The sequence below is a fragment of the Hippocampus guttulatus genome, chromosome 4 (genome assembly GCF_054856545.1).
Source record: "Hippocampus guttulatus isolate MCC_2025c chromosome 4, RoL_Hgut_1.0, whole genome shotgun sequence".
Classification (NCBI taxonomy): Eukaryota; Metazoa; Chordata; class Actinopteri; order Syngnathiformes; family Syngnathidae; genus Hippocampus; species Hippocampus guttulatus.
In genome coordinates this window covers 26,153,271-26,178,769 of record NC_141264.1, presented here as the reverse complement: position 1 = coordinate 26,178,769, position 25,499 = coordinate 26,153,271, and the positions used below count along the sequence as shown (strand labels likewise).

Genomic DNA, 25,499 nt, shown 5'->3' with positions numbered 1-25,499 from the left:
CAACTGGGAAGGAAAAAAAAACACTGAAACCGTCACGTGACAGCCAACATGGCCGCCACACTGTCAAGCGATCATTTCGACAATTTGCAGCTTCTTCTCAAGGTTTCCTATAATAATTTGTACCAACGCTGAATACTAATTAAGCTGTTTTATTCGCGTGATTAGCCTGCTAGTTGCGGTTAGCTTTGATCCTAAAACGGGACGAATCAAACAGTGATTAAGGTTGCCTACCTTTGTTTGACTTCAATGTATTCCCGAGCTACGACGACCTTATTTATGAAGATGTTTCTCGGTTGATAGTAAGAAACAAAACCAATTCGTTTAATGTAATCTTAAGTAGATAGGATTCATAAATGATACTCATGAACGTGGAGTTGCTAGAGTGACCGCGTGGCAAACACATGCGCCTCACAGTTGTGGGGAGTTGGCGTGTTCTGCTTGGAATCATTGAAGAACAACAGCAACTTTTACAATGCGCGTGTATAGTAAATCGTTTTGTTAAAAGTAGTTGCTATTATTTGACGTTGCTACTGTATGCAGTGACTGAGTTGTCATTTGCATAATCTGGAGGCATAAAGACTTAAAGGCTGAGATGATCTCAAATATATAAATATAAGATAAGATAAGATAAAATGTAGATATATAGCTAGCGGAAGCGTGTGTGTGTGTGTGTGTGTGCGTGCGCGTGCTTTCAGGCTCCGTCCAAAGAATTTGTGAAGGACATGTGTATGCAGAGTCACGGAGGTCTCAGTGTTCGTCTGACTCAGTACGCCGCCACTGCGCTCGCCATTCCTGAAGCTCAGGCAACTCAGGTGCAGGAACATCTATAACTCATTCACTGCCTGTGTTTTTTTTCGTCATACAATTGTCAAAACTACCAAAACAAAGTGTACTCCCTTCTTTCACCGGGGATTTTTTTTTTTCTCAAAATAATCTTTCCGTGTGTTGTAATCAGCCGTAGCACACAGAAACAAGGTTTTGATGATCGTAATTGTTTGGCTTTCGGACACCTTAAACTTTAAAACAACAAAAGCAAGACAGAGAGCGGTGCGATGATGGCAAAATAGTCGTACTGATAAGCCACTCATCTTTATCTTCATCTCAAAAGTTGTGCTCAGATCAAATCCAAAATGATGCAACGCCGCCCTCTACAGGGATCTGTTAGCTGTGAGTTATACAAACGCAGAAATTTGCCTCAGAAGTTGAGCACAACGGACTTGATGAACACATTGTTAAACGACGCGTCCGTTTGGATTTTGCACTCGCTTGTGTGTTTTCAGCTGGGCCACTCGCTGCGCACGCTGTCGACTCACATCGTCTTCCACAACCTGAGCTCAACCGAGGAGATTGTCCGAATTTTCCCCGAGAGCTTCCACTCCAGTCTGAAGAACCTACTTGCCAAGATCCTGCTGGACAACAGGTGGGCTCCTCAGGCCCCGCCCACAGACTTCAGATCAATGGCCACACCCATCCGAAGCTACGTCTTCTTTTTCACCTGCGGTCAGCATGGTGATGATGTCGTACTTGTGCTTGTGGTGTGTTACAGCAACGTGTGGAAAACGGATGCTGTCGGGAGTCAGAGTGAGTCATAGTACAGGTTTATTTAAAAAAATATATATATATATATATAGTACAGGATGGTTTTATTTGAAATCATAAAAACTGAATCCATAAAAATTATTTTTTAAATCGTTAAAATCAAAAAGCTCTTGCACTACTTTTTTATTCTACTTTTTTTTTTAAAACAAATAGGAAAGTTGAATGTCACATGTCAGCCTTTTGGGAAAATTACAAAATGAAAGAAAATTTGCCTCAAAAATGTTTTCAAAAACGGAATGTGACGAGATCCCACTTTTTCATTTGACATTTTTAGAAAGTTGGACACTATTTTGTACCGATTAAAAAAAAAAATCTAAAGTTGGGAGGAGGCTGCAACACTGACGTGAGTTTCATAAGACACCTCTCAGGGTTTTGCGTTGTTAGCATTTGTGTGTGTCTGTGTGTGTGCGTAGTCTCGCTGCCCCAGCTGAAGGCCGTGGACTGGCGGGTGGACCTGGTGAGCAGCTCGGATGCCCTCACTCGGATGTGTGTCCCCACGTGTTTGGTCCACCTCAAGGTTTGTTTGTTTGCGCCCACCCCCACCCCCACCCCCACATACACACACGCACACACAGTCCTTACGAGTGTGTGCGTGTGTGTGCGTGATTGACAGACAGAGGATGTTGGAGGCGAGGATTGTGTTTCTGGGGCGACGGTGGAGCTGAGCAGGGAGAGTCTGGACACCATGTTGGACGGACTGGGCCGCATCCGGGACCAACTGTCGGTGGTCGCTGGGAAATGATGTCACCCACACGCATTTTTAATCATTCGCAATGACGCGAGGATGCATTTTGTAACATCCGCCACTCAAATACGACAGGGGGTGTTTCTACGTCTGGCCGCTTGTTGCCAGGGCACATTTCATCCCAACTGCCACACTAGCCCCGCCCACACGACCTGGCCCTCCCGATTTCTGGCATGCAGTCAACAGGCAGTTGAATCCAGCTCAGAACGCAACGTTGTCGTCGCACACGGGCAAGGCAAAGTCACCCTTGTGTGGGCGTGGCTAAAATCGCCTCAGAACAGAAATCACGGTGCAGATTTTCTTCCGCAACTGACCGGAAAGGCTCCTCACCCATTAAAGAGCTCAACGGACAACGTGCAGTCTTCTGTTACTTATTGCTCACGGCGCTGGCACGAGCGACAAAAGAATCGGCAGAGGTTCTCGCTGAAATTTTCAGTTTAGTATGTGCAGGTAGCCTGGAGACCGGGGGTGGGCCCACATCGGAGCGCGAACTTGGTAACCAGATATACAGCATCACACACAAAAATGCCATCTTAATCAACTGTATTTCATCATAATTCATGTATGAAAGACGTACTGTGACCCAGCGGCACAGGGATCACACTTCAGTACTAGCCAATTCTGGACCAAGTCTGAAATGACGTTTAATAACGTCTTTGGGAGTGAATGAGTTAAAGGATGGCATAAAACTGCGGTAGACAGACACACATGCACACATTGTAGAAAAGAATCAGGACTCTGTATAGCATGTAAAATATTCATTTAACTCGGTTTCAAGCGTGATTATGTTCTGTACTGTATTCAATTCGTAAAATACTTTTATGGCGGGTGCACAGGAGTGTGTGTGTGCGTGCGCGCGCGCGTTTATACTGGCTGGAGGACTGTGAGGCCGTCCAAGTCCAGTTGCACAGTGTGGACGCTGAAATCTCCTAGACCCTAAAAAGCACGCGGAATATGATCACTCACCGCGGCAACAGTGGCGCTTCCCGACGGCGGCAACCCTCTGTCACTTACCGGCGTGTTTGCGAGGACGCGAGCAACCTCGTCTTTGTGGTCGGGCCGGCGGGTGAGCAGGCAGAGGAAGCCGCCGCCCCCGGCGCCCGCCAGGCTCTGACCCAGGACCAGTGGGCTCAGCGCCTCCATCATCACCCGCACCGACGCCGGCTCGCAGCCCGGCGCCATCCTCTTCTTGTGTTGCCATGAACGATCCAGACAGCGGCCCAGCGACAACAAGCAACCTGGCGGGTGGGGCGACGCCAATCTTGAAATAGCCGCGCGCACACAATTCTAGACTAGGGACACAAACAAGTGCGGTGTTGATGGATCTCACCATCAAGACAGGCTCGGGCGCAGTCCTCGCCGTTGGTCACCAGCTCGTGAGCGTTGCGAACCATCACAGGAAGACGAGCGTACCAGTTGCGCACCACGTCCTGCGCACGGGCACGCACAAGCGTGGGTCGCAACTCGTTATTGAGCGCGCGCGGGCGCCGTTTGTATCACCTGCAGCAGGTTGCGAGCCAGTCTGGTCTTCCCGGTGTAGACCAGCAGGAGGCGCCGCTCCAGAGCCTCCGCAAAGCCGTCGGGCGGTCGCAGGCGTTCCACGTGCACCTGCAGCGGCAGACGCGCTTGGGAGCGGCCCACCTTAAGACCGCCCTCCAGACCTCCCACCTGGTCCTGCCAGCCCCCGCCTGGCGAGAGACGGAGTGACGCAGTCGGATGCGGTGCGACGCGACGAGACAAGATTTGCACAAACCCGTGGTGAGGACTTGTTCCAGGTGCAGTACGGCGTGGACGAGTGCGTCCCTGCTGTAGGACCGCCCTGTGGCGCCATAGACCGCTGCCAGCAGCGCCCCCGCCAGGATGCTGCTGGTACCTGTGTGTCGAGATGGCGCGCCGTCAAGCCGAGCTTCGCCGGCGGCTCGCCGCGTTCTCTTGCAAAGTGTCTCTCACCGAGTCCTGAGCCAGTGGGCAGCGCAGACCAGCCGTGAAGCTCCAAACCGCCGCTCCAGCGAGCGGTCAACTGATGGGCCAAAGCATCCCGGGAGGTTGGCGACGCCACTCCGGCGCATACGCACACCGCCTTCAGCAAAGCACCTGACGTACGCTCGCCGTTACCATGACTACATTGTAACAAGGCAATTTCACACACACACGGCGGTCACCGTGGCAACAAGCTAACATCAGACGTCTGAACGCCACGGTAACAAGACAACTTCACATGCATGCAAGAAGACCCGGTCACCATGGTAACAAGGAGGCACGAGACACTCCGAACAGGAAGTAAGTCGGTACCGGGTGCGTTGGGCTGGCAGTAGTCCTGAAGGTGGTCCGCGGTCTCGCACGCCGTCTCCGCGGCGACGTCGGAGTCCCGCCCTCCACTGTGGCTGACCAATAAAAGGAGGGGCCGCCGGATGCGGCGCGCTCGGGCGCCGATAGGTCGCCGCCCGTCAATCCTCACCGCCACGTTGGTCACGCAGCCGCCGCGTTCAAAGGCCAAGGGCGGCGTGTCGCTCCAGCCGCCTGCAAAGTAAACGCCAAGTTCGTCACCTGATTCATATGTCATTACTGTATGTTTTTATACGTGGATTATTAATTGTTACTATTTATTTCTTTGTATTGATTGTTTGCGGTGTGATCGAGTCCTTAATCACCAGCAAGGTCAATTCTGGCGGGACACTCCACTTCGTGCCACTGCCCGATCGGAGGGAGTCCCCCCTGCCCAGTGGCCACAAACTTCTGCGATGACATCACAGCCCGGCGGAGCAGCACCTGGGCGGCACCTTCGTAGTGCCGCGCCGCTCGCACCAGCAAGTCCGGCCTGCGGGTGGTGAAATGTTGGTCAAAGATCAGACGACACGCCATGCAAAATGTAACTGAATGGAGCACGGACGAATGTCTAAACTAGCAAACCACTGCTGCTTTTGCGCAAGCGGCGCAGCAACACGTGCAAACAGAACAAGGACGACGTGAACACACACAGGCCATTCTCACCTGCTTAGCCAATCAGCTCGCTGCGCCGCCAGGGCCTCCACTCCGCCCTTCAGCTCTCCCTTTTCCAACAGGACGTAAGCGGCCCTCCAGTTCTCGTTGGCAGCCGGCCCGCTCCTCAGCCCTCCGCCGCCCTCCGCCTCGGCCCAGGACGTTAACACGTCTGCGATGCACGACAGGCAGCGGGCGGACACACCCAGCTGGGCTCCGGGCTCCGCCCCCTCGCCGACTGACACTTTGTTATGAAAAGGTTTTGCACAAAAACTATTTTCTTCACGCGCGTGAATGGAGAAATGTCTCAAGCAATATACAAACAGAAAAGTGGTCATTACTTAGAGGTGCCACGGCACAATTTTCCAACAATGACCGATGGCTTTGTCTTGGGTTTGCAAGATCATTTGGGTCGGAGATACAAAAATCCCCGCGCACGCGACAGACTTTGCGGAATCGTGGCCGTCCAATATGGGACACTGCGGGATACGATGAGATAAAACGGGACGCGAGGAACTAACCGTGGACATCGCCATCATCAAGTGAGTCCTTGCGTCGAGGCTCCTCCCCCTGCTCAGCTGCACTTCCTGCCGCGACTGACGGATGACACTTCGAATCAATACGTTTCCATCAGCAACAAAAGCACAGACTGGCGACTCACTGTTGTCCAGCATGTCGAGCAGCGCCCCCTGCTGCCCTCCGGCCACGGCGGCTCTGAAGCTGGGCAGCAGGCAGACGTCACTCTGCCCTATTAGGGCATCTTTGGTCCGTTTCCTGCCCGCCAGGAAAAGCAACGTCTCCCTCCAGCGGAGCTCCGCCTCCTGGTGCGTCAGCGACAGGACTTCCTTCAGGGAAAGTCGCCAAGCCTTCCGCCAACGCTGCGCGCAGCCGGCTCCGCCCAGCAGCCAGCCCACACCCCCCGCCAGGCCCACGCCGCCCTCTGTGGGGTGCAGGAACGGGAAGAGTCGCGCCTCCAGCAGGCAGCGCCGTCCTCCCGCCTCCCACAGGTCCTCTGGCCTGACACACGATGACGTCACTTCCCGTTCCGCACTTGGAGGACGAATATCTGACAGTGAGGTCCTACTGTATGCCGGTCCTGCTGAAGAAGAGGTGCCAGGGGATGTTGACGAAGGATGCGCCTTGGGCATCGCAGCGCAGCTGAGGACAGACAAGGGAAATGACGGGACACATTGCAGAGACTTCCTAAGAGACGTGAGTGATGGGACAAAAGAGGAGACACTGGAGGGAAACACTGCGTGAGAAATGATAAATGGACCTCCTTTGGGTGGTGTTGAGGCAAAGTGGGGCACCACGGGAAATGACAGCGATCTAAATAAGCGCAACAGTGGACAGTCTGGGATGCAGAGGAGATGGGAAGAGATAACGGAGGACATAATGAGGCCTAATAAGATGCAGTGGGACGATAGCGGACATGATAAAACAAAATAGAAGCTCTTTTAGAACACGATGGGACATGACAAGACATCACGGCTTGTGATGAGACCTATGACATGGCACACTGAAACATAATGGCATGTCAATGGACATGCTGGGATGTGAGAGGACATACTAGACACTGCGGACCTCAAGGGAGACACAGTATTAGGGGACACAATAGAGGAAACTGAAAGATATGAGCGGGCAAATTATGGGATGGTTGACGGCGCATAACACGGCGGGACATGCTGAAACTCGATGGGTTGTGAGGGACATAAAAGGGACGTGAAAGGAAATGACGGGCCGCGGCGTGACAGCTTCCGGTGCGAGTCGAGAGTCTGGTCGCGTACCTCCAGATCGTCCAGTCCTCCCATCACGGTGTAGACCTTCAGCTTCAGCTCGCCCAGCTCGATACGATGTCCCTGAATGATGATGTCATGATCCAGCGGCAGACGTGCAATGTCGGGGGACGTGGACGCCTCCAGGCCTGACAGTAAACATCCAAAGGGGACGCGCAGGGGACCCTAGGGGGACGGAGCCCGTGTCTTCGTGATTCGGAAGGAGGAATCGAGTGAACATTTACAAACGCGGCCTGCGAGCGCCTGACCTGTAGGTGGCAGTGTTGCACCACGGCCCCAGTCGCCACAGTAACCTCTCCCTCCAGAACGCTGTTGATGATTCGCCCCCCGTCACTGACGCCACTGGCTACCTGTAGAAGGGGAGACCACCAAATGGCATGAGATCCTCCGAGGACCGGGCGGCAGACACCTTTGAAGACGTCACCTGAATATGGGAGAGGGCGTGGCCCTGGGTGGGGTCCCGCGTCAGACGGAGGACGTGCTCCTTCCCGGACAGAGTCATGTAGTCATAGCTCCCACCGGGGACGTACGCTGGGGACGCGAAAGAAGAAGACGCGCGAAGGTCAAAACGAGTCCCCGACGTGGTGGAGACGCATCAAAGACTCACCCAGGGTGAGCGCCGTTCCTCTCAGGATCCGCCAAAGCTCTTTCCTGCCGCGCTGCAACATCGCCCCCCGAGGTCCAGACGCGGGAGCGCCGCCGCCTACAAACTCATCCTCCGTCAGATCCGAACACAAACACTTGAGCGCATCCAGGAACAGAGAGAGCTGCATAAACGGGCGGACAAACACACATGCGCACGCATCTCGTTTGAACAAAATAGTGCTTTGGTGCCATATTGTGAGGTTGTGGTGTCAAGGAGCTATGTTAAAGTGATTTGAGGAGTGCCATTTATCGAAGGTTTGATCTTTGCCATCGTATGATGCAAACTCTAGGGAATTGAAATGCATTTTGGGGGGCTGGGGCAGTTCAGATTTTTGCTATTGCCGGCAGGCCTCGCTCCCTCATCCCCAACGACAGCATTGTGTTCCCTGCAGTAGCCATAAGGACCAACCTGAAAGGGTGGCGCTCCAGAGTCCAGGCCCAGGTAGGTGCAACCATCCAGAGGAGGTGTCACATGCAACTGTAGAAGTTTCTCGGCCACGGGGCGGCTAAAGAACACCGGGCCTGAAACCTACGTGCCCACAAGTTGAATCACCTCGCGCCACACAAATGTTACTTTGTGTGTGTGTGTGTGTGTGTGAGTGTGTCACCAGAGGCACTTTTCCATCATGCATCAGCGCTTGCTGGATGCGCTCTGGGCTTCCCTTGTAGATGATGTCCCTGACGTGGCCCTGCAACAACAAATAAACACTTTGTTACCACACAGTCAGGAACATCTGCCAAACGAGCCAAGATCTCGATCAAGTTTCATCTCACCTTTTGGTCACTCAAGTAGACACCGTGATTGACGGCGTACGACACGTCACCGGGGAGCGCCAGAGCACAAACACCTGAAAAGCTGTCCCACGACAGCACTAACACACACGCATACAGATGACGTTGACAAACGTTGCTGTCGCGTAGACGAATATCCAGACGTGCCGTCCGTGTTTTTCCGACCGAAGTTTGCCGGCACGGTGAACGTCATGTCCGTGCTGCACACCCAAACGCCAGGGGGAGACCCCGGGCAAACCTGAGAGAACGACAACAGGAAGACACAAAATGACACTCGCACACACGCGCATACACACACATAGTGTATGCACTATGCACCGTTGCACACACACACGCGCACGCACGGACCTGTTGAGTAAGATGGCTGAGCAGCACGTCAAGGCAGCAGATGGGGGCCTGAACCCCAAGGGCGGGATCCTCCACGGGCAGCCACGAGAACGCTCGGCTGCACGAACTCCACGGGAAGTCGCGACCCTGCACCCACAGCATCACCAAGTTCATCGACACGCATCAGCCGCGCGGATTCGAGCCTTAGTCATTCATTAGTCCATGTGTGGACTGAAAGCGTGAAGCTGCGTTGTTTCAACACACACAACTTGATGTTTGCTCTTAAGGTCAGGAACTCAAAATGCTGAAAACAGGTCAAACCGACCGTGTGGAGGATGAGGATGTGAGCGTCATTCAAAACGTCGGCAGTCACCACCTGAAGGAGCACAACAACGAGTGGCACTGGTCACACCATCACCTTTGCAGAATCGAGTCCTATTGCTCACGTGACAACTGTGGCATCAGTTTGTATGTGCGTCTGTCCGTGAGCATGTGCACCCACGTTTTCTGTGTAGGTGTCTGAGCGTTCGTGTCCGTGGGTTAGTGTGTGGCTCCTTGTGTGTTTTTTCTACGAGTGCGTTTGTGTGTGCGTGCGTGCGTGCTTACGGTGTGTCCCGCCCGGCTGCTAAGGTGTTCGGCTGCGACGAGTAGTGCGTTGAGCGTCGCCCCGCCACTGCCAAGCGGTTCCTGGCGGTCCTGAACAGTTAGCAGCAGCGTACTCGCACACAAGCAACCGCGGCGCTGACGCAACTCCAACTCTGAAATCAAAACCGCACACATGTCATAGGTGGCACCAACTACTAGATCAACAGGACAAACAATGGCCTTTTTTGACTCTCTCTGTCAGGTCATGTACATACAAATAATTTTTAAAAAAAAGGCAAACTGGGGACAGCAAGCGGCCGGGCGTACTGAACCTCGGTGGAACGCGTAGACGCTGTCTTTGTGCTGGCAGGTGAGGACCACCACGGTCCATCTGAAGGTGGCCATCTTAATCCCACTCGGGTCCCGCAATGGAAGCGACAATTTGCGGATATATGATGTTTATCTTGGTACCAGTAGTTTGGAAAACAGCTAGCTTAGTACCAGCTCAACTATTTGGAAGACAGCTAACTAGCTGGCAGCAGACCAGTTAAACTAAACATGACTCGTAATCTATTTTTCGATACCGCCTATACATAAAATTTAGTCGGCAGGGTTCTCCGGAGTAAAAGGTGAAGCTAAACGGACTTTGATTCTCTGTTATCATCTAGACATTTTCGGAGGTAGCTTTTTGGACTAATTCGATTTCCGTAGCGGTATGAGTGACAGTTAAATATGTTTTCAGAACGTCTCCACCGGGCGGTAACCAACAGGCAAAAAAAAAAAAGCATTCAAGGGTAAATTAAAGTGTACATTCTGAAGACATTCAAATGGCAACAAACCCAGTTTGCTACATGAGGTTTATACATTGGATTTTCTCAGAAATGCATTTTTAAAAATCTACTGTAAATGTTTTCAAAACAGCGAAAATTTTGGAGAAAACGCGACGAATCTTTGTCAAATGCCAAGAAGCAAACATGCTCAAAAACGGTCCTTAATAAATTTGCAATTTCTGAAAATAGTTCTCACATACCTGTACATTGCCCAGCCCCGACCCCTTCATTCAGTCAATTTAAAATGGCATTTTTAAAAAGCCCTTTACATTTTGCTATCAGTGGGGGTCGACGAGCAAAATAATTTCTTAACTCTGTTTTTTTTTTTACTTCTGAACATCTTGAATCAATTTTTAATAGAACAGGCATTTTTTTTCACATTACCAGATGACCATTTGAAAGAACTCATTTTTTATTGACAAAAATGTATAAACGAGATGAAGCAGTGGAAACTGTGAAACAACAACATCAACAAAAAAAAACATACTAGTCATGAACTAGACAATTCAACATTTTATGTACACATTTACATTTAAAATTCAGACATCTTCATTCATCTTCCTCCTCGTCCTCGGCTGGCAGTGGCCGGGACCTGCATGCACACGCAAAATAAAATAAATTTCACGAGCAAAACATCCCTGGACAAACTCAGTACCACTCCGAAGAAGACTCTCCCTTCACAACATTAAAGTTGCATTCTTATTTATGAAAGAGATCTGAGGGCTCAAAAATGGGAGTGACCACAGAGCCACCGACAATAAAGTCGCTCCAGAAGATGTGGTAGTGGAGTAGAACCCCACGCAGTAAAACTTAGACCCAAACCCACGTACTTCTTGCTGGTCTTGGATACACCGCTGCCTCCAGCCTCTTCGTTGTCGTCCTCCTCCTCTTCGTGGGGCTTCCGGTTCTCTTTCTCCGGCTTTGTTCCTGGACCCCCGAAGAAGTCCCCGATGCCCTTCTGCCAGATGGGGGTGGGCCGAACGCACACAGGGTTCCCTCCGGCATACTTGTTCTTTGCTGTGTGGGGGGGCGGGGGGCAAACTCAGCATCCGGCTTGTGCACTTTAAATAAGAGTGTGGGTGTCTGACCAGGAGTTGACGCCTGAGGGGATGAGGAAGAGGCGGCGGTGTTGGCCACACTGGAGCCCAGAGACTTCCTGGGTGCAGAAGCTGCAACAGCTGCAAGCAAAATTATCAGATTGAATGTCAACACACAAAATGGCCATGACTTCATCGCACGATGTGCGTTCCTTCGTTATTTCAAGTGGCGAATTGTTCAACAGATGCCAAATGTCTTCGACGTAGCCGAGCTCTAGGGCGCACTTTTTTTTGGTTTGTTTCAAAGAGCAAGAGAATCATAAATCATACCGAAAACCCAACATGTTCTGTCCGTTTCAACGAATATTGGCACCGGGTCCCGAATTCGTGAAAAACTCTTGATAAAGAAAATACAATGCTCACGAGAGGGCATCCAATGTGCGTAAACGTACCCGTAATTTTTCAAACATTTGTCCCCGAATGAATTGAAAACTACGTTTTGGCGGGAGGCTGACTTGTTCTCCCTTGAAGTGACTTAAGGACAAATCGAATCCTCGTCCGAATAAGTTTTAACGTCAACACTTGATCCAACGGAAAGGCTGACCCAAATAACGTTGGGTTTATTGGGAGGCAACTCGGAATGGTCAGCGAACTAATATGAGACTTAGTATGTGAGGACGGCGTACCTTTCCTGTAAGATCCGGGAACACTGTCCGCTTTGGTCCGCACCATTTTGTCTGCGGTCAGAGTTGAGGGGGACAGAAAGTCAGGAAGTGAGTGTGGGTTACGACAGAAGGACGAAAAAAGACTGAAAAAGTGTACAGGATGTCGACTGGCGACCCGCTTGAATTCCCGCCTTGATTCAAGACCATAATCGGATGGAGCGGGAGAGTTCTTCTTCGTCGATGTATGAGGGTTTTGCTATATAACGCCCTCTAAAGATGAAACGGTGTCATTGCTGAGAAAGGTTCCATTTTCAAAGGTGACGCTTTCGAAATGGTTTCCACAATTATTCAGAACCCCAAATTAAATATATGAGCTATTTGTCCAACAAAACTTGGTATCGGTGAGCTTTGTTTATCTCCCAGACGCAACAGGAAGTATGTCATTTACGTAGATTGTTTTAGACAGATGTTTCATCATTTTCCAAAGATGCTTTATTATTAGTATTAATCATAACAGGATACCAACCATCCAGTGTCTTACCTCAAAAGGATCTCTCTCGCTCTATGAAATAATCGTAATCGCTTGTTTAGAGTGTGTGAGTACATTGTGAAAGTGTTTTTTAAGGTTTGATCTATTGAAAACTCATGACTCGACTGGTTTGTTTGGGTGACGCCATGCTTGACCCTCGACGCCCTCCGTAGTGGCGGCAGTTGCTTGGTCTTCAATCGTTTCACGTCAAGTTTGGCCAAAAAGAAAAAAAAAGGCAGACGAAGAAATAAAGGTTTGTCCAACACATTTTGGCTCTTTGCGGGTCACTTTTCCCCGAGTTGGTGTCACCTGTGTGTCGTTGAAGACCCTTGCATGCGCTGCGGACAACTTTAAGGTCGCTCGTTAGCTGTTTCCAAAGTTACCCGTTCGCCTGTTAGCTTAGCCGCCGCCCGTCGGTTACTTTTGCACATTTGCTCACGTTTGAGGTGGTCCGAGAGGGACCGTTTCATGTTTGCGCCTTGCACCGGGGGAAGCTTTCTCATATTTCCAAAGTCAGAGAAGTGGTGCAAGTTTCTGAAAGAAATCAAACTTCAAACTAATCAAACTAAAGAAAGAAAACAAACAGCAAGCTGTCAACTTTGCCACGGATGATGTTTGGCACCAATGCCAACCTCAGATTACGGCCGGTCCATCATTTCATGTGTACAACTGAAGATAATTCATGACTGACTTCGCTCTTCCTCATAACAGCAATCTAATAAAAAGGTGTTCGTTATTGTTGCGTGCGCAGGCGTGGTGGCCATGGACGACGTCACCCGTTTGATGTCCACAGGAGACACGGTGAAGATCTGGGATGCAGATTCCATGACACTGCTGGAGCAGTTCAACCCGCACAGCGGCAGCCACCCAGTGGCGCAGGCCTGCTGGATGGCAAACAGTATCCTCGGCTGCAATCGGCATCCGCCTCTTGGAAACGAGGATGGCTTTGACATCGGAATGTTTTCAGTTAGGAGCTTAGCCTACCTCCCGAATTGCGCTGAAAGCCTTGCCGCGTTCGCTCCTTGACGCTGTTGGCAGATCAGCATGTGGTGAGCGCCAGCAGCAGCGGGGACAAAGTTGTCGTATCCAGTCTGAAGTCTCCTGACATTCCTCTGCTGGAGCTTGCCCAGGGGGTGAGCGGACACCCGTCGTCATCCTTTTCGCCACCGTTGTCCGCCACGCTCGCTGACACCTTGTCCCTTCCAGAAAGGACAAACACGCGTCTGCCTCAACTCGTCCTCCCAGTTCGTGGCCAGCGGAGGTCTGGACCGCTGCGTCCACATTTGGGACTTGAAGACGTCCAAGCTGCTGCGCTCGCTCAAGGTGAGACACCGCCGCCATCCTTGTCTCGATCTTTGTGGTCTTCACGCCGTCGTGCGCCCAGGATCACGGCGACGAGGTCACGTGCGTGGCCTTCAACGCCAACGACAGCCTGCTGGCGTCCGGAGCCGCCGATGGCCATCTCGTCCTCTACAGTCTCACCACCAACACGTCCAGCAAACCCTTCGGATACGGAAGCCAGCAGGTGGCGCGGGCTTCTTCCTCTCTACCGTCAGCAAATTTTCATTTTTATTTTTTTCTGTCCTCATATTCTTACCTTCTCCTTGTTTTGTCTCCCTTCCTCACTCCTCCTCCTGCCTGCTGTCTCCCCCCGTCGCCTCAGCCGGTGCGCGACTTGGGCCTGTCGTGCCTGAAGCGCTCTCTGCTGGGGAGCGTGTCGGACGGCGGCTGGCTGACGCTGTGGGATGCCAACACGCAGAAGGAGCTCCACGCCTTCCGGACCGCCCACAAAGCGCCCGGCTCGGCCGTGGCCTTCTCGCCCGCCAGCGAGCTGCTGGTGGTCAGCGTTGGCCTGGACAAGAAGATCGTCTGCTACGACACGGCCAGCAAGATGTGAGCCTCGCGTGTGAGCACGAGTGCTCGTATCGCATGGCCTTTTGCAAATGACCATGCCCACTGAGCTGTCTGACCGCCATTCCATCCAGATGTTAGCATTTAGCACGTTGGGACGTGTGTGTGTGTGTATGCGTGCATTTCGTCAGCATTGTGCGTTCGATCCGTGCGGAGAGCCTACTGACGTCGGTGGCCTTCACTCCGGATGGCTCGGGCGTGCTGGTGGGTTCCACCCAGGGCGACGTCTTGCGCTACGACTTGAGGAACAGCAGCGCCCCCACCAGGGTGACGCCGGCGCACGCCACCTCCGTCACCTGTCTGCGCTTCCAATGCGCCACCGCCAGACACAAGGTGGCGGCGCTCGCTCACTCACTCTGTTACACACTCCCAACTCCCCAGCTACTAAATAGAATATTTTTACATCGTGGACTATTTAGTTGACTTTAGGACTGAAAGGATGAATTGAATACTCTCAAATACTACCACGCGAATTTCATGTCGTTGACCCTTGGGCTAAATGAATCGATACCTCCAGCAGCGATGGTGACCACAGCTTTTGTGTTCCTGGACAGTCGAGCAAAATGTCTTCGTCCAGAGTGTCTGGCACCAAGAGCTCCGCCTCCAAACTGTGCAGCGGACAGCTGAGCCCCGCCCTTAACTCCTCCCCTCACATAAATGCAGGTACATTCTTGTCACGTGTCTTCTGGAGGCAAAGCGCTCCTTCCAGCTTGCGCTGTTCTCTGCAGGTGCAGTCGGAGCGCAGGTGGTCAGTCGAGATGCGGGCGGACAGCAAGGGGCAGAGCAATTTGCTGTGGCGGAGAAGTTCAGCAGCGTCGGACGAAACAGCCTCGACATGTTTTCGCCACTCCGACAAGGTAACAACACGCAGCCCCCCCGTCAGCGAGGCCTCACGTGTGACACATGCAAACGTACACAGATGCGGGGGGTCCGCCGACAAGCGCCGGCGAAACGTTCGGAGCGGCTCAAGGTGTGTGGGGGCGTCTTGACGCTCATCGCCTGATAGCGCAGAAGCCAACCGTGTTGTCCGTTCCAAAGCAACCGCGTTGAGCAAGGAGGCGGGGCTTCCTCAGATCTGTGGCCGCGGCAGCCTGGAGATGTTCTCGCCACTTAGAGAAGGTCAGACCGCCGACGTTGCCCCGAGGAAGCCGTCAGCAGGACGACTCTTACGTCCGACCTCCGCCTACCAGACGCCCACCATCGAGGAGGAGTCAGCCCAAGTCGGTGGCGCTGACGTGGTCGTGAGCCGGACCACACAGCATTTCAAATCGTGAACCGGAAGTTGTGAACATGGTGATGTTTAACAGGTGGAGATGAGCGACTCCTCCCCCGGCCTGGAGGGGGAGAGACAGACTCTGACCGGCTCATCCCGGCCCGCCAATTGTAGCCACCTGGTTCCGCCCTTCACTCCAGAGCTTCGAGTGAGGGCCAGCGGCGTTCAAGCTCAGCTCGACTACGACTCACCTGCCGCAGGTACGGCACCTTATCGGATGGATGGATGGCAGTGGGCGGGGCTTGTCATCGGGCACCCACTCTTCTGTCGCGTTCAGACGCAGCGGCGCCGGCTGCGACTGAGGCGGCAGGTGGTGCGCCGGCTCCCTTCAGCGGTGTCCTCATGAACGCCATCACCAGCATCATCCACCAATCACTGGACGAGCTCAGGTCAGCCAAATATCTTGGCTTCCCGCCTCTCTGCATGCGTCACATCCCGTGACTCGCCGCGTCTGTGCGCATGGGCGTCACCTGACTTGCTGTGCGTGTCCGCAGAGATGCGTGCCACCGGGACATTATCAACCTTCAGGTGGAGATGATTCGCCAGTTTTGTATCCAGCAGGTGAGCAAGCGCTGCCATCATTGAGGACGATGACACCGGCGGGCTGAGTCACATGCGTGTGCGTGTCTCGCAGAACGAGTTCCAGGCGCTGATGTCGGCGCAGCACTCGGCCAACGAGGCGCTGCTGCAGGAGAACCAGCGGCTCAAGGAGGAAAACCTTCGCCTCAAGACCAACTACTGAACAGACAATTTACATTTATGTTCATTAAAAGTTGCCATGTGATCAGCGCGTCGAGTGGAGCTTGCACAAACACGAGCAACGCGGGAAGGGCAAAAGTTGGCACTTGATTCCGAGATTAGCAGCAACAACAAAAAATGCAGAGATCGCAAAGAGGCTTTCCATTAAAAAAAAAAAAGGATGTGAAATCACCGGACTCACATCACAAGCAAGATGAATACATGTCTCTTAAAGCTATTGCTAATTTTAAAAATTCAACATAATTTAGAGATAGTTTATGTATAAGTCTGATTATTTTATTGCCCCCCCCCCAAAAAAGATGGTATCTTTAATTCAGAACGGCAGCGACTACAAACCTGCGGCAGCCTCGTTTGAAAAAAATATGATCACACTGCCCAGTGATCAGGCAAAATGTTAATCGGACCACGATAAATTAGAAGTCATGTGGCATTTGAATATTTGAAAGACTTTATAACAAGTCAAATGGCCCAATTTTTGGACTTTGGTTGGTGGCTTGAAAGGAGGCGGGGTCTATTTAAGGTCAATAAAAGTCGAGTTTTTATTAAGAAAGATGAGAACAACACATGCAGGCAATGTACAAGAGGTCAGAGGTCAGCCAGGTCGACTCTGCATATGGGGCAGGTGGTGTTATCCTGACAACGACAAGCAACAACAGCAATGTCACCGATCACAATCATATGAATACCGATAATCCATCTCCAGAATACTTTCAATCAGGACAAGAAATGCACAAACAAATTTTGGAGATAAGTCTGGCTTGGTCTATTACATCCATCGGAATATCTGCCAAAGTGTCTGATTGTCAAAGCGCATCTTTACAAATGTCTTTGAAAAGACACCAAGAAATGGCCAAATAGTTGTTGATTGATTTATTGTGGTGACATTGCGCAACAAGGCTGAAGCACCTCTCCAAAATAAAGGATAAAAACTCACCCGCAACCAGCGGTCGATACAGGCCACGTGGTAGTCGTGGAAACATGGCAGCATCCTCAGTTGATCGCCATCGTCGTAGTCGCCGAAGCAGATCTGACATCTGGCGGGGCAAAGCGCACGTGAGTACGGCGCGGACGGCCGGACGGAGGCGAAGGCCGCAGCACTCACCGCGCGTTGCCGGCGCCCGGCCGGAAGCACTTGACGGGGAAGCGCAGGACGTGGGTGCGTGGCAGCTTCTTGGATACGACGGCCCCCTGCTGTTCCTCCAGCGCCAGGAGCGCCTGCGGGTGACGCGCACACCCGACGTAAACGCAGCCGGGAAATCTGCCACGCCGACATTGTCCAACGTGCTCACCTCGTAGTCGTCGTCGGACAAGTCATCCGCGGTCCTCCGCTGGCGTCTTCGGCGGCGACCTATCCCTCGCGGTGGTGAGCGGTTGGCGTGAGCGTGGTGTAGCGCGTCGTGCTGCAGAGACGGTTACAGGAGAGAGGACGGTTACAGCCGGTTTCGGTCCATTTGATCGATTATCCCGGTTGACTGTCAATTAGTGTGCCTTGACAGCTGGGGAAAAGATCACATTTCATATTCATGGCCCAAAAATGATTCAATGCAACTTGGTTTCTTTTATTATAGTTAATGTTTTATGTTATGTGTCCTGTTGTCATTTTATGTTGCACGTTCTGTTAAGCTCTTTGTTACAGCTACAACTGTTGTGAAGGCGCTATCGACTGCTAGTGCCTTATTTTTATATATTACGCATTTTACTCGGTAACTTCGCCAATGGCTGCGGTGACGGCACAATAACCAGGATGAGCTTGTCCTGGTCTGGGGAAGGACGGTATCGCGTCACGGTGCCATCTTGTGGCGCAAGTCCCCACTTGACGGTGTTTCCCGCCACCAGAAAGGGAGAACTTAGCAGCCTTTCGTGGTGGCGTCCTATCTGAGCCCAAAGACAGACAGACTTTTTTTTTTTACAAGAAAGCCTTCGTCATCCTTCCCTGCGTATTCTTTTAATGTCGTCAGGGAACATTTCAGACGCCAACGCAAATAATTCATTTCCATGGGGAAAATAGATTTCATGTGCGAGTCAGCTGAGCTGCAAATCAACCGGGAATTCAAGGTTGAAAAAAAAAGGACAGTTATGTCATCATCGTCGTCATGGCGACGTTCGCCGGCTGAGGCGTCAACCTTGTCGATTACTCGGCTATGCCGCCGCGAAAATGATGATGTCACCACAACAGCGCTTACCCTGTGATGATGAAGGTGATGTGACTCCGCCTCCTCTTGGTCAAAGTGAGCCTGTAAACAGGAAGTGGTTAGCGAGCCGGTGGTGACATCTCAAGGTCCCGTAAGAAATGGCCACGCCCACCTGCAGGCTTTGCGCAAACGCTTCATCTTCCTCCATCTGCGCCGCGCGAACCGACAAGTCGCCATCGTCATCGTCGATGACTACTTCCTGCACCGCTGCTGCACGCACGCGCACACACACACACGCACGCGCACACACACACACATCCTGTAGCCACCTTGATCATCAGTCAACTTTGACCTCCTTACAAAACAAACGCTATCCTCTGCTAGTCACTGAAAACTTCACCTATTCGCTACATTTGTCCTCAGAGCATCTTGTCACATGTTGGTATCAAGGAAAGGATTCTTTGGTTAACGGGGGGTAAAAAAATGATCAACAAAACGATTGTTACTGAAAGTATTGGCTAGTTGTGGCCCTCATGGATAATTTTGGGGAGGACAGAACACGTTGCGAATAAAGATTCAGGTAATGAATAGTCGCCATGGGGATGGCTCTCCTTACCTGTTGAGGGAGCGTGCTGCTCGCCGCTCAGCCACCTCCTCTCCTCCGCCGTCAGGAAGGACAACGAGTCGGACAGCGAACCGACCGCCGGCTTCGCCACCACTTCTGAGGTCATCGTCACGGGGGAAGATAAGGATGACGACGAGGATGACGAATACGAGGAGGAGAAGGAGGACGAAGCAGGGGAGGCATCCAGCCAGCCGTGGACAGGAGACAGGCCCGTGGCAGAAACGGCCGTCAGGCCGCGTTCCTCCCGCGCCGTCGCTAGCTTCCTGCGCTTAGGCGGTCCAGACGCACCGGCGGCGGCGTGGGAACGTTTCGCTCGAGCTGCTGAACAACGTGTCATCACCTGTGGACCCGCACAACAGATGTCGAGGAGCAAGGAGATTCAGTTGAGACCACCGTGTTCAATTAAATGTCACCATAACGACTAGATGGGGCAAAAAGAAAGTTTTGGACTCACCGGGCTGGACGGGTCCTCTGCAATACGTGTCCATCGCCTGACCTTGGCGAGCTGCGGGCTGACACAAAACAACATTCAAACAAAAATAAACAACAACAACAACAATCACATAAGTAAAGCTCCTCCGTTTTCCCAAAAAGAATAGTGTCACTTCGAGTGACTCACTTGTGTATTTTGCAGTTTGCTTATCATGTTCATACAAATATTTAGTCTCTGTTTAGTCTGTTTTCAGCGTTTTTTGGCCACGACATTCGTCAAAGGAGAAGTATCTGTGCTTGGTGGTTGCGCCTTCTCGGCAGCACGCCTGTACCAGCACAGATTTTGATTGGGAGGAATGTCGGCGCCATTGACTGTCGGTGCTGGACAGACCTGCTGGACAGACCTGGGTCGCTCGTGTTTTTTGCGCCCGTAATGGGCAGCATTTTTCACAACCCCGTTTTGTTCAGTGCATATGTCGGCGCTGTTGGACAGTCGGCGTTGGTGGGGCTGGATGGATGGCTGCTGAAGTTGAGGATGAGGAGAGAGGAGCGTTGGCGCAGAGCGCCGATGCTATTTGGAACCGAGAGTCGTCGCTGGAATTGAAATGGATTTCCATGGGACAGGAGAAGTGAACCAATCTCTTTTTTCGTCAATGGATGCTACAGCTTCGTGTTTGCTTTCAAAACTTAGCTTGTAGCAGACGTGTGCACATTTTCAGCATGACGTCTCTGATCCACTGGTGAAAGGACACTTTGATCCTCTCCTCTTTCATCTAGAACTGCTTCAGACAACAAAGTGTATGCAGAAAAGTGGTGAAGATTGCACGACTGTCTGTGTCCTATGTGTTGTGTTATTTTGACTTCAAAATGGCGCCGCGAGAGTGGCTGCCTTTCCAGCAGCTCCTATATTTTGTTGTTCTACTTATAACTTTGCTGCTGTGAATTGGGAATTTCTCCATTGCGAGACTAATAAAGGTTTTCTTATCTTATTGTGTCCAGAACTCCGTCGTAAACAGGGATGTCACTACACAGAGGTTAGGGGGGCTTTTGTCCCGTCAGATATCTGTGTAAGCCTCCATCGTTTAATTTGATATTCTAAAACATATGTGTAAATTATTTTCTCAGTCATCTGAAGTATCAGTCAAGCCCACTTTTAGCCCCGAGAGAGAAAGACTCCTGGAGCTGTCCTTGGTCGTAAAGCGATTGTTAAGCGAGGACCTCTGTGTCATGTCCGGTTCGATCACGGCGGTTCCTACCTCGGAGTCTCTGGGACGACGAGCGACAATTCGTCCACGAGGAAAGCTCGGTCCAGTTGGTCGTCTTCAGCACCGCTCCAGTCGGCCGTGAGGGAAGACTCCATTCTCAACATTCCCCATCCACTTAAACGCAAACAGCAACAACACTCAGTGACATTGTTACGTTTACACATAAACATTTCCTCAAGTGTGACAACGGTGTTATACCCCAAAACGATCCATTCATTCAATAAACACTAACGGCTAGCATCGTTAGCATCGCGAGGAGACAAAAATAGTCCATTATAATGAACGGTCCAAATCAACACCAAAATTTCTAAGAAATATGATATGCACATTTTTTACACGGATCAAAATAATGAATTCAGCAAATTCATTATTTTCTTGTTTGTGTGTAACGGAAAAAAAACAGTTTACCGCAGTATCGGGCAGGGAGTGGATGACGACTTCCGGTGCCCACAACCCAACGACCAAAACGTTAAAATATTTTAATAGGTGTCCTCCTCATACCCGACGGTTGTCCTTTCGTAGACCAAACACAAACGAATATTTTACGGTTAATAATAAACACCAGAAGATCCCCAAGTCAACGCGTTAGAGTTTGAACATGTGGAAAAGCAAAATGTGCTCGTTGGTGAATGAACACACGACAGAAAACAGACGTTCCGTTTACGTAGGCGCCAACATTCAAACCTCGTAACATATTTACATTTGTAATTTGTATAATACCGTCCATTCAATAATTTCTCACACCGCTTTTCCTAAACAGGGTAGCAGGAGCCGATCAAAGATGACTTCGGACTGAAGGCGGACTACGCCATGAACTGGTCGCGAGTCAGTCGCAGGGCATATTTAAAGACAAACAACCATTCCCACCCACATCCTGTGGATGGGAACCGCTCCCAAGCTACCGCACACAGGTCAGCCGAGTGTAACGCTACACCATCAGCGGCGGCACTGTGTAGTTTTTCATTTAAAAATGTGAATTGTATGGTGTTGTTTATTCCACTTCAACTGAATAAATAGAGAACAATGTTCTATTTACCATGTGCTTCACAGTTCCGAGGTTTTTAGGTTCCAGCCTCGGCTTCAGACTTCTTGTGTGGAGTTCCCAAAGTTGAAGATTGAATCGTCCAAAGGTTTAAATGTGGCTTTTGCGACTTGTCAATTTTGGTCAAGAGTTATCAATGATGTTTTACAGTAAAAATACCACCCCCCAAATAGCTTGAGGTTTGAATTGTTTTTATTCCCCCAAATAGAATTAAACCTTCGCATTGTGTCCGAACACTGGGAACAAAACAGTGCCACATGGAGGTGACTAGAGCGGACAGAAAACCATCCCAAAGTGCTTCACGTTATCCTTTCCAACACTGAACAGAAGATGAACACGCATGCTCGAGAAGAAGAAAAATTGACGTCGGTAAGGTCAGCAAGATGAGCTGAGAGGAGTTTAGAAGAGCATGCTCTGCAGGGACTTGCGCACGGACGCCATTTCCTGTTGTTGCTGCCAAAGGACAAAGCGCAAGATGATTTCATGTCAGCGCGTGAACTCGACTCAACTTGACTCACAGTGTCCATGAGGATCTTCTTCTGCATGGTGGCCATCTCCTTCCTCAGCTCCTGCTGCGCCCGATGAAGGATGTCCTCTTGGCTCTTCTCCATCTCCTCCATGTTCTGCGCACACCAAATGCCACAAGAAGACTCCCCCTAACCATTTGAGTCAAACTCACTTCCTAGTTTTGAACTATTTCAGATGTGTTGATGCAAATGGTGAAAGTTCCCGAGGGTAGGGAGGCGGTCGAATGGCCGGAGAACGGAATGAGCGGGACCAATGCGAACTGCAGGAAAGCATTCAAGAAAAATCTTGAAATTGCCAGGCTTCATCTGTCTGTGACCTAAACATGTCCACAAATAAACTGAAAAGGGAAGTCAAACCCAACAAGGCCACCTGAGGTTAAAAAAAGACATGCTTGTTGAAGGAAGACGGGTGTGTGTCCAACTTCTCAAATTCCAAAATAAGAGAGCGAAATCCAAACAGGAAAAGTGACTGTTGTTGTTTTTGACCTTGACAAAGTGCTTGAAGAGCTCTTGCAAGGTCTCCACTTTCTGCTTCTGAAGAACTTTGCTCTGCTGGATCACCTTCTGCTGCTGGCGCATCAGATTCTGAACGCGCGCGCACACACAAACACACACACACACACCAAAGAACGTTAGAGCTTGCTTAAAAGGCTTCACGCCTCATGTGACAAAGCGGCAGGTGCAATTCTTTTTCATTGGTTTAGCTGCTTGAGCAAATTTTCGTGTTTGGAGTCAGCTGCGTAGAACACGCACAAAGCTGGGGCCGGAGTTTGTTTCCCTTATTTTTTTCTCTCTCAAACACTACATCGATGGCATTTTCTATTGATATCGATGTCGTCGTGTCTATCGCGATAGATTTTGGTTTTTAAATTTGTTTACTTCCATATTCCCTGAAGGGGCTCCATACTTTCATGTACGGATGTTGCAAAAGAAGAGTATTTAAAAAAAACAAAAACAGGCTTGGCAAATAGTTATCTGATCAAATGAACAGTATGAATTGCCCAGCGTGAGTTGTGTTTCACGTGTGCGCGCGCACATTGAGCTTTTCCTCCTGCTCCTCCACTTGCTGAACCTCAAGCTGCCACTGCTGCAGAACTGACGACAACTGCTGAGAACATTCCTGAGTCATCTTCTGCCTGCGCAGATGCACACCAGCAAGACATAAGGACCGAAGCAGAACACGAGTTGCATGATATTATTCGCAAGCGGGCATATCATCACATACCTCTGCTTGTGGTAGTCGTTCCACAGTTGCTCCATTTTCAGCTGACCTCCATTCATGTAAGTCTTGGTCAGACTTTCCAGACGCTTACGCTTGGTGAGCATCACCTTGTTGATGTCAGCTATGCGGGCGCACGAGCGCGCGCACACACACACACACACACACACACACACACACACACACACACACACACACACACACACACACACCTTGTTGAGCTGTGCAATATAAAACATATATTGTAGATGAAATATAAAACTATTGCAGCATATAATTTGTTTTCTGTTGAAAACCACAATGTACGAAGGCCATTCAATATATGCTCTCAGGTGACTTTTTACCAAAAAAGTAATATTGACAGGTTACTTTTTATTTATTTTGCTTCTTCATGTAATCTCAAAGTACTGCAACACATTTCTTCCATCAAGTACATGTTTTGAGTGAATGGAACATTGCAAACCTTGAATGGATATGGGTAGGTACCCTTACAAGATTTTCATTTAAGTTTTAATAGACTTATTTGGTTGTTGTAAATTCTTTAGTATCGTTATTATTCGTACACCTTTTGTATTAACGTTTGTCATTCAAAAAAGTCAGTAAACATATTGAACGGTAATGTTTTACTTATTTAAAAGAGTGTCGTTCTTACCTCCAAAGCGCTCCAACATGTTGTGAACTTCACTCCTACGCACAATTTGGTTCATTAGATAGTAATTCAGAGTCATGAAAAAATGACTTCCCCAAATTACATGGGGATCTCAATTTATTGAATTTGCTAACTACCCAACAGCGACTGCACTGTCTTCATCTTTCAAGTTGCGAACTGGTCTTTTCTTCAACGGAGCTATGTCTTTAATGGGAGTTTTCTCCTCCGATGCTATTTGGAAGAAGGGGACAAAAAAACAAAAAATCGTTAGCAAGAGCTAAAGCTAAGCGCATATTTAATTTACCTTCTCCAGGGTCGCCTTCTGAGCCGTAGTTGAGCGCTTTCTTCTTGGCGACTGGTGAAAAGTCAAAGACTTTACTCAAAGCTTCTTCAGAGAGTTTCTTCTTCTTCATTCGTTTGCCAGCCGACATTTTCGTGGCGTTTGCTGAAGTCGGCGGCTAACGTTAGCGGCGGCTAATGCTATTTTAGCGCGCGGGGCTAATGGCTGGGAGAAAGGTGAAAGGAAATTGCGATAAGTAACCTTTTCTTGGTTGCTTTTGTCCCAAAGCGACGTTTAATCTCAAAGTTTGATGAAAAAAAATTAAATATAGACTTTGGTGTGAACAAGCCAAATTTAGCCAGGCCAACAGCCTGCTCCCGCCAGAAGCTTTGAATGCCGCCTTTTTTGTTGATTCACCCGGAAACGACGAAGTAAAAGCTTTTAGAAGAAAAAAAACAATAGTTAATGAGTATGATAGGAGAAGCCTAATCTCAGAATCTTAATAATAATTTGAAACTAAAGTGGCAAAAAGAATTCTTAGAGAACCCATTATCAATTTGAAAATTTGATTCCAAATTTTGTTCTCTCTAAACTTTGATATACCCTATATATTTCCTTTTGTAATTACAATATTCCAAAACTCCCTTTTAATCTTGTTTTCACAAACAGAGCCTTCTTTCCTGGTTAATTAACTCATCTCTAAACATAATTTCCTGCCATAGCTATTATGTAACATCAACGATATTAGAGGTAAATGCTTGTTAAATCAGTTTTTTAAACCTTTGTAAAAACTACTACTGGAAAATGGACTTCATTTTAGCATCGATTTGTGTGTGTGCGTGTCACTGGGATAATA

The 25,499-nt window shown here is 50.0% G+C and overlaps 6 protein-coding genes across 12 annotated transcripts; 2 read left to right on the top strand and 4 right to left on the bottom strand.

Moving 5' to 3' along the window:
- The first annotated feature begins 13 nt into the window (after positions 1–13).
- On the top strand, positions 14–2,697 carry commd9 (COMM domain containing 9). Its single transcript, XM_086108838.1, has 6 exons — positions 14–102; positions 696–812; positions 1,281–1,420; positions 1,547–1,581; positions 2,013–2,116; positions 2,213–2,697. Exons 1-6 carry the CDS (start codon positions 49–51, stop codon positions 2,339–2,341), a joined length of 579 nt encoding a protein of 192 aa, XP_085964964.1. The 5' UTR covers positions 14–48; the 3' UTR covers positions 2,342–2,697.
- Positions 2,698–3,087: 390 nt separating this feature from the next.
- Positions 3,088–10,170, bottom strand: fcsk (fucose kinase). The gene is made up of 24 exons (XM_086108837.1): positions 9,801–10,170; positions 9,490–9,641; positions 9,209–9,259; positions 8,905–9,030; positions 8,722–8,794; positions 8,539–8,636; positions 8,373–8,453; positions 8,174–8,293; positions 7,727–7,886; positions 7,544–7,650; positions 7,368–7,469; positions 7,111–7,284; positions 6,408–6,481; positions 5,985–6,340; positions 5,845–5,919; positions 5,336–5,567; positions 4,996–5,162; positions 4,637–4,864; positions 4,295–4,438; positions 4,098–4,217; positions 3,845–4,032; positions 3,675–3,774; positions 3,359–3,582; positions 3,088–3,280 (listed from the first exon to the last, which is right to left on the bottom strand). Exons 1-24 carry the CDS (start codon positions 9,871–9,873, stop codon positions 3,209–3,211), a joined length of 3,297 nt encoding a protein of 1,098 aa, XP_085964963.1. The 5' UTR covers positions 9,874–10,170; the 3' UTR covers positions 3,088–3,208.
- Positions 10,171–10,692: 522 nt separating this feature from the next.
- Positions 10,693–12,329, bottom strand: pclaf (PCNA clamp associated factor). Its single transcript, XM_086108592.1, has 4 exons — positions 12,022–12,329; positions 11,387–11,476; positions 11,129–11,315; positions 10,693–10,890 (listed from the first exon to the last, which is right to left on the bottom strand). Exons 1-4 carry the CDS (start codon positions 12,065–12,067, stop codon positions 10,848–10,850), a joined length of 366 nt encoding a protein of 121 aa, XP_085964718.1. The 5' UTR covers positions 12,068–12,329; the 3' UTR covers positions 10,693–10,847.
- Positions 12,330–13,124: 795 nt separating this feature from the next.
- Positions 13,125–21,551, bottom strand: LOC147206957 (uncharacterized). 5 transcript variants are annotated; one of them, XM_086108588.1, is made up of 10 exons: positions 21,335–21,551; positions 20,918–21,040; positions 19,684–19,741; positions 19,221–19,569; positions 18,777–18,874; positions 18,656–18,706; positions 17,762–17,872; positions 17,575–17,687; positions 17,407–17,506; positions 16,987–17,105 (listed from the first exon to the last, which is right to left on the bottom strand). In XM_086108588.1, exons 2-10 carry the CDS (start codon positions 21,028–21,030, stop codon positions 17,058–17,060), a joined length of 1,041 nt encoding a protein of 346 aa, XP_085964714.1. In that variant the 5' UTR covers positions 21,031–21,040; positions 21,335–21,551; the 3' UTR covers positions 16,987–17,057. The 5 variants fall into 5 exon arrangements, with proteins under 5 accessions (XP_085964713.1, XP_085964714.1, XP_085964715.1 ...); XM_086108589.1 differs by lacking the exon at positions 21,335–21,551 and adding an exon at positions 21,125–21,327; XM_086108587.1 differs by lacking the exons at positions 16,987–17,105; positions 21,335–21,551 and adding an exon at positions 13,125–16,451 and having other exon boundaries at positions 20,918–21,327.
- nedd1 (NEDD1 gamma-tubulin ring complex targeting factor) lies at positions 13,287–16,497 on the top strand. Of its 2 annotated transcripts, XM_086108582.1 has the most exons (14): positions 13,287–13,427; positions 13,568–13,662; positions 13,736–13,852; positions 13,914–14,054; positions 14,193–14,422; positions 14,572–14,773; positions 14,995–15,103; positions 15,169–15,297; positions 15,360–15,410; positions 15,479–15,660; positions 15,748–15,913; positions 15,991–16,102; positions 16,208–16,274; positions 16,348–16,497. In XM_086108582.1, exons 1-14 carry the CDS (start codon positions 13,292–13,294, stop codon positions 16,453–16,455), a joined length of 1,845 nt encoding a protein of 614 aa, XP_085964708.1. In that variant the 5' UTR covers positions 13,287–13,291; the 3' UTR covers positions 16,456–16,497. The 2 variants fall into 2 exon arrangements, with proteins under 2 accessions (XP_085964708.1, XP_085964709.1); XM_086108583.1 differs by lacking the exon at positions 16,208–16,274 and having other exon boundaries at positions 16,275–16,497.
- Positions 21,552–22,142: 591 nt separating the features above from the next.
- Positions 22,143–25,417, bottom strand: sycp3 (synaptonemal complex protein 3). Of its 2 annotated transcripts, XM_086108590.1 has the most exons (8): positions 24,668–25,417; positions 24,501–24,594; positions 24,367–24,401; positions 23,721–23,838; positions 23,532–23,631; positions 22,982–23,080; positions 22,487–22,591; positions 22,143–22,421 (listed from the first exon to the last, which is right to left on the bottom strand). In XM_086108590.1, exons 1-8 carry the CDS (start codon positions 24,792–24,794, stop codon positions 22,368–22,370), a joined length of 732 nt encoding a protein of 243 aa, XP_085964716.1. In that variant the 5' UTR covers positions 24,795–25,417; the 3' UTR covers positions 22,143–22,367. The 2 variants fall into 2 exon arrangements, with proteins under 2 accessions (XP_085964716.1, XP_085964717.1); XM_086108591.1 differs by lacking the exon at positions 22,982–23,080.
- Between the last annotated feature and the right edge of the window lie 82 nt (positions 25,418–25,499).

Excerpts from the sequence above, each read along its gene's own strand:
- commd9 (XM_086108838.1), top strand. The coding sequence starts at position 49 with ATGGCCGCCACACTGTCAAGCGATCATTTCGACAATTTGCAGCTTCTT. Across the intron at positions 1,421-1,546 it reads AAGATCCTGCTGGACAACAG|CAACGTGTGGAAAACGGATG; the intron begins GTGGGCTCCTCA and ends GGTGTGTTACAG. Across the intron at positions 1,582-2,012 it reads GGATGCTGTCGGGAGTCAGA|TCTCGCTGCCCCAGCTGAAG; the intron begins GTGAGTCATAGT and ends GTGTGTGCGTAG.
- fcsk (XM_086108837.1), bottom strand. The coding sequence starts at position 9,873 with ATGGCCACCTTCAGATGGACCGTGGTGGTCCTCACCTGCCAGCACAAA. Across the intron at positions 7,887-8,173 it reads CTGGAGCGCCACCCTTTCAG|CTCTCTCTGTTCCTGGATGC; the intron begins GTTGGTCCTTAT and ends CCGTTTATGCAG. Across the intron at positions 7,470-7,543 it reads ACGCCCTCTCCCATATTCAG|GTAGCCAGTGGCGTCAGTGA; the intron begins GTGACGTCTTCA and ends CCCCTTCTACAG.
- pclaf (XM_086108592.1), bottom strand. The coding sequence starts at position 12,067 with ATGGTGCGGACCAAAGCGGACAGTGTTCCCGGATCTTACAGGAAAG. Across the intron at positions 11,316-11,386 it reads CCCTCAGGCGTCAACTCCTG|CAAAGAACAAGTATGCCGGA; the intron begins GTCAGACACCCA and ends CCCCCCACACAG. Across the intron at positions 10,891-11,128 it reads GTATCCAAGACCAGCAAGAA|GTCCCGGCCACTGCCAGCCG; the intron begins GTACGTGGGTTT and ends GTGTGCATGCAG.
- nedd1 (XM_086108582.1), top strand. The coding sequence starts at position 13,292 with ATGGACGACGTCACCCGTTTGATGTCCACAGGAGACACGGTGAAGATC. Across the intron at positions 13,428-13,567 it reads GGCCTGCTGGATGGCAAACA|ATCAGCATGTGGTGAGCGCC; the intron begins GTATCCTCGGCT and ends CGCTGTTGGCAG. Across the intron at positions 15,914-15,990 it reads CTACGACTCACCTGCCGCAG|ACGCAGCGGCGCCGGCTGCG; the intron begins GTACGGCACCTT and ends TGTCGCGTTCAG.
- LOC147206957 (XM_086108585.1), bottom strand. The coding sequence starts at position 21,096 with ATGTTTATGTGTAAACGTAACAATGTCACTGAGTGTTGTTGCTGTTTG. Across the intron at positions 18,875-19,220 it reads GCAGCACGCTCCCTCAACAG|CAGCGGTGCAGGAAGTAGTC; the intron begins GTAAGGAGAGCC and ends GCGTGCGTGCAG. Across the intron at positions 18,707-18,776 it reads CGTTTGCGCAAAGCCTGCAG|GCTCACTTTGACCAAGAGGA; the intron begins GTGGGCGTGGCC and ends TCCTGTTTACAG.
- sycp3 (XM_086108590.1), bottom strand. The coding sequence starts at position 24,794 with ATGTCGGCTGGCAAACGAATGAAGAAGAAGAAACTCTCTGAAGAAGCT. Across the intron at positions 24,595-24,667 it reads AGAAGGCGACCCTGGAGAAG|CATCGGAGGAGAAAACTCCC; the intron begins GTAAATTAAATA and ends TCTTCCAAATAG. Across the intron at positions 23,839-24,366 it reads CATGTTGGAGCGCTTTGGAG|CTGACATCAACAAGGTGATG; the intron begins GTAAGAACGACA and ends GCGCCCGCATAG.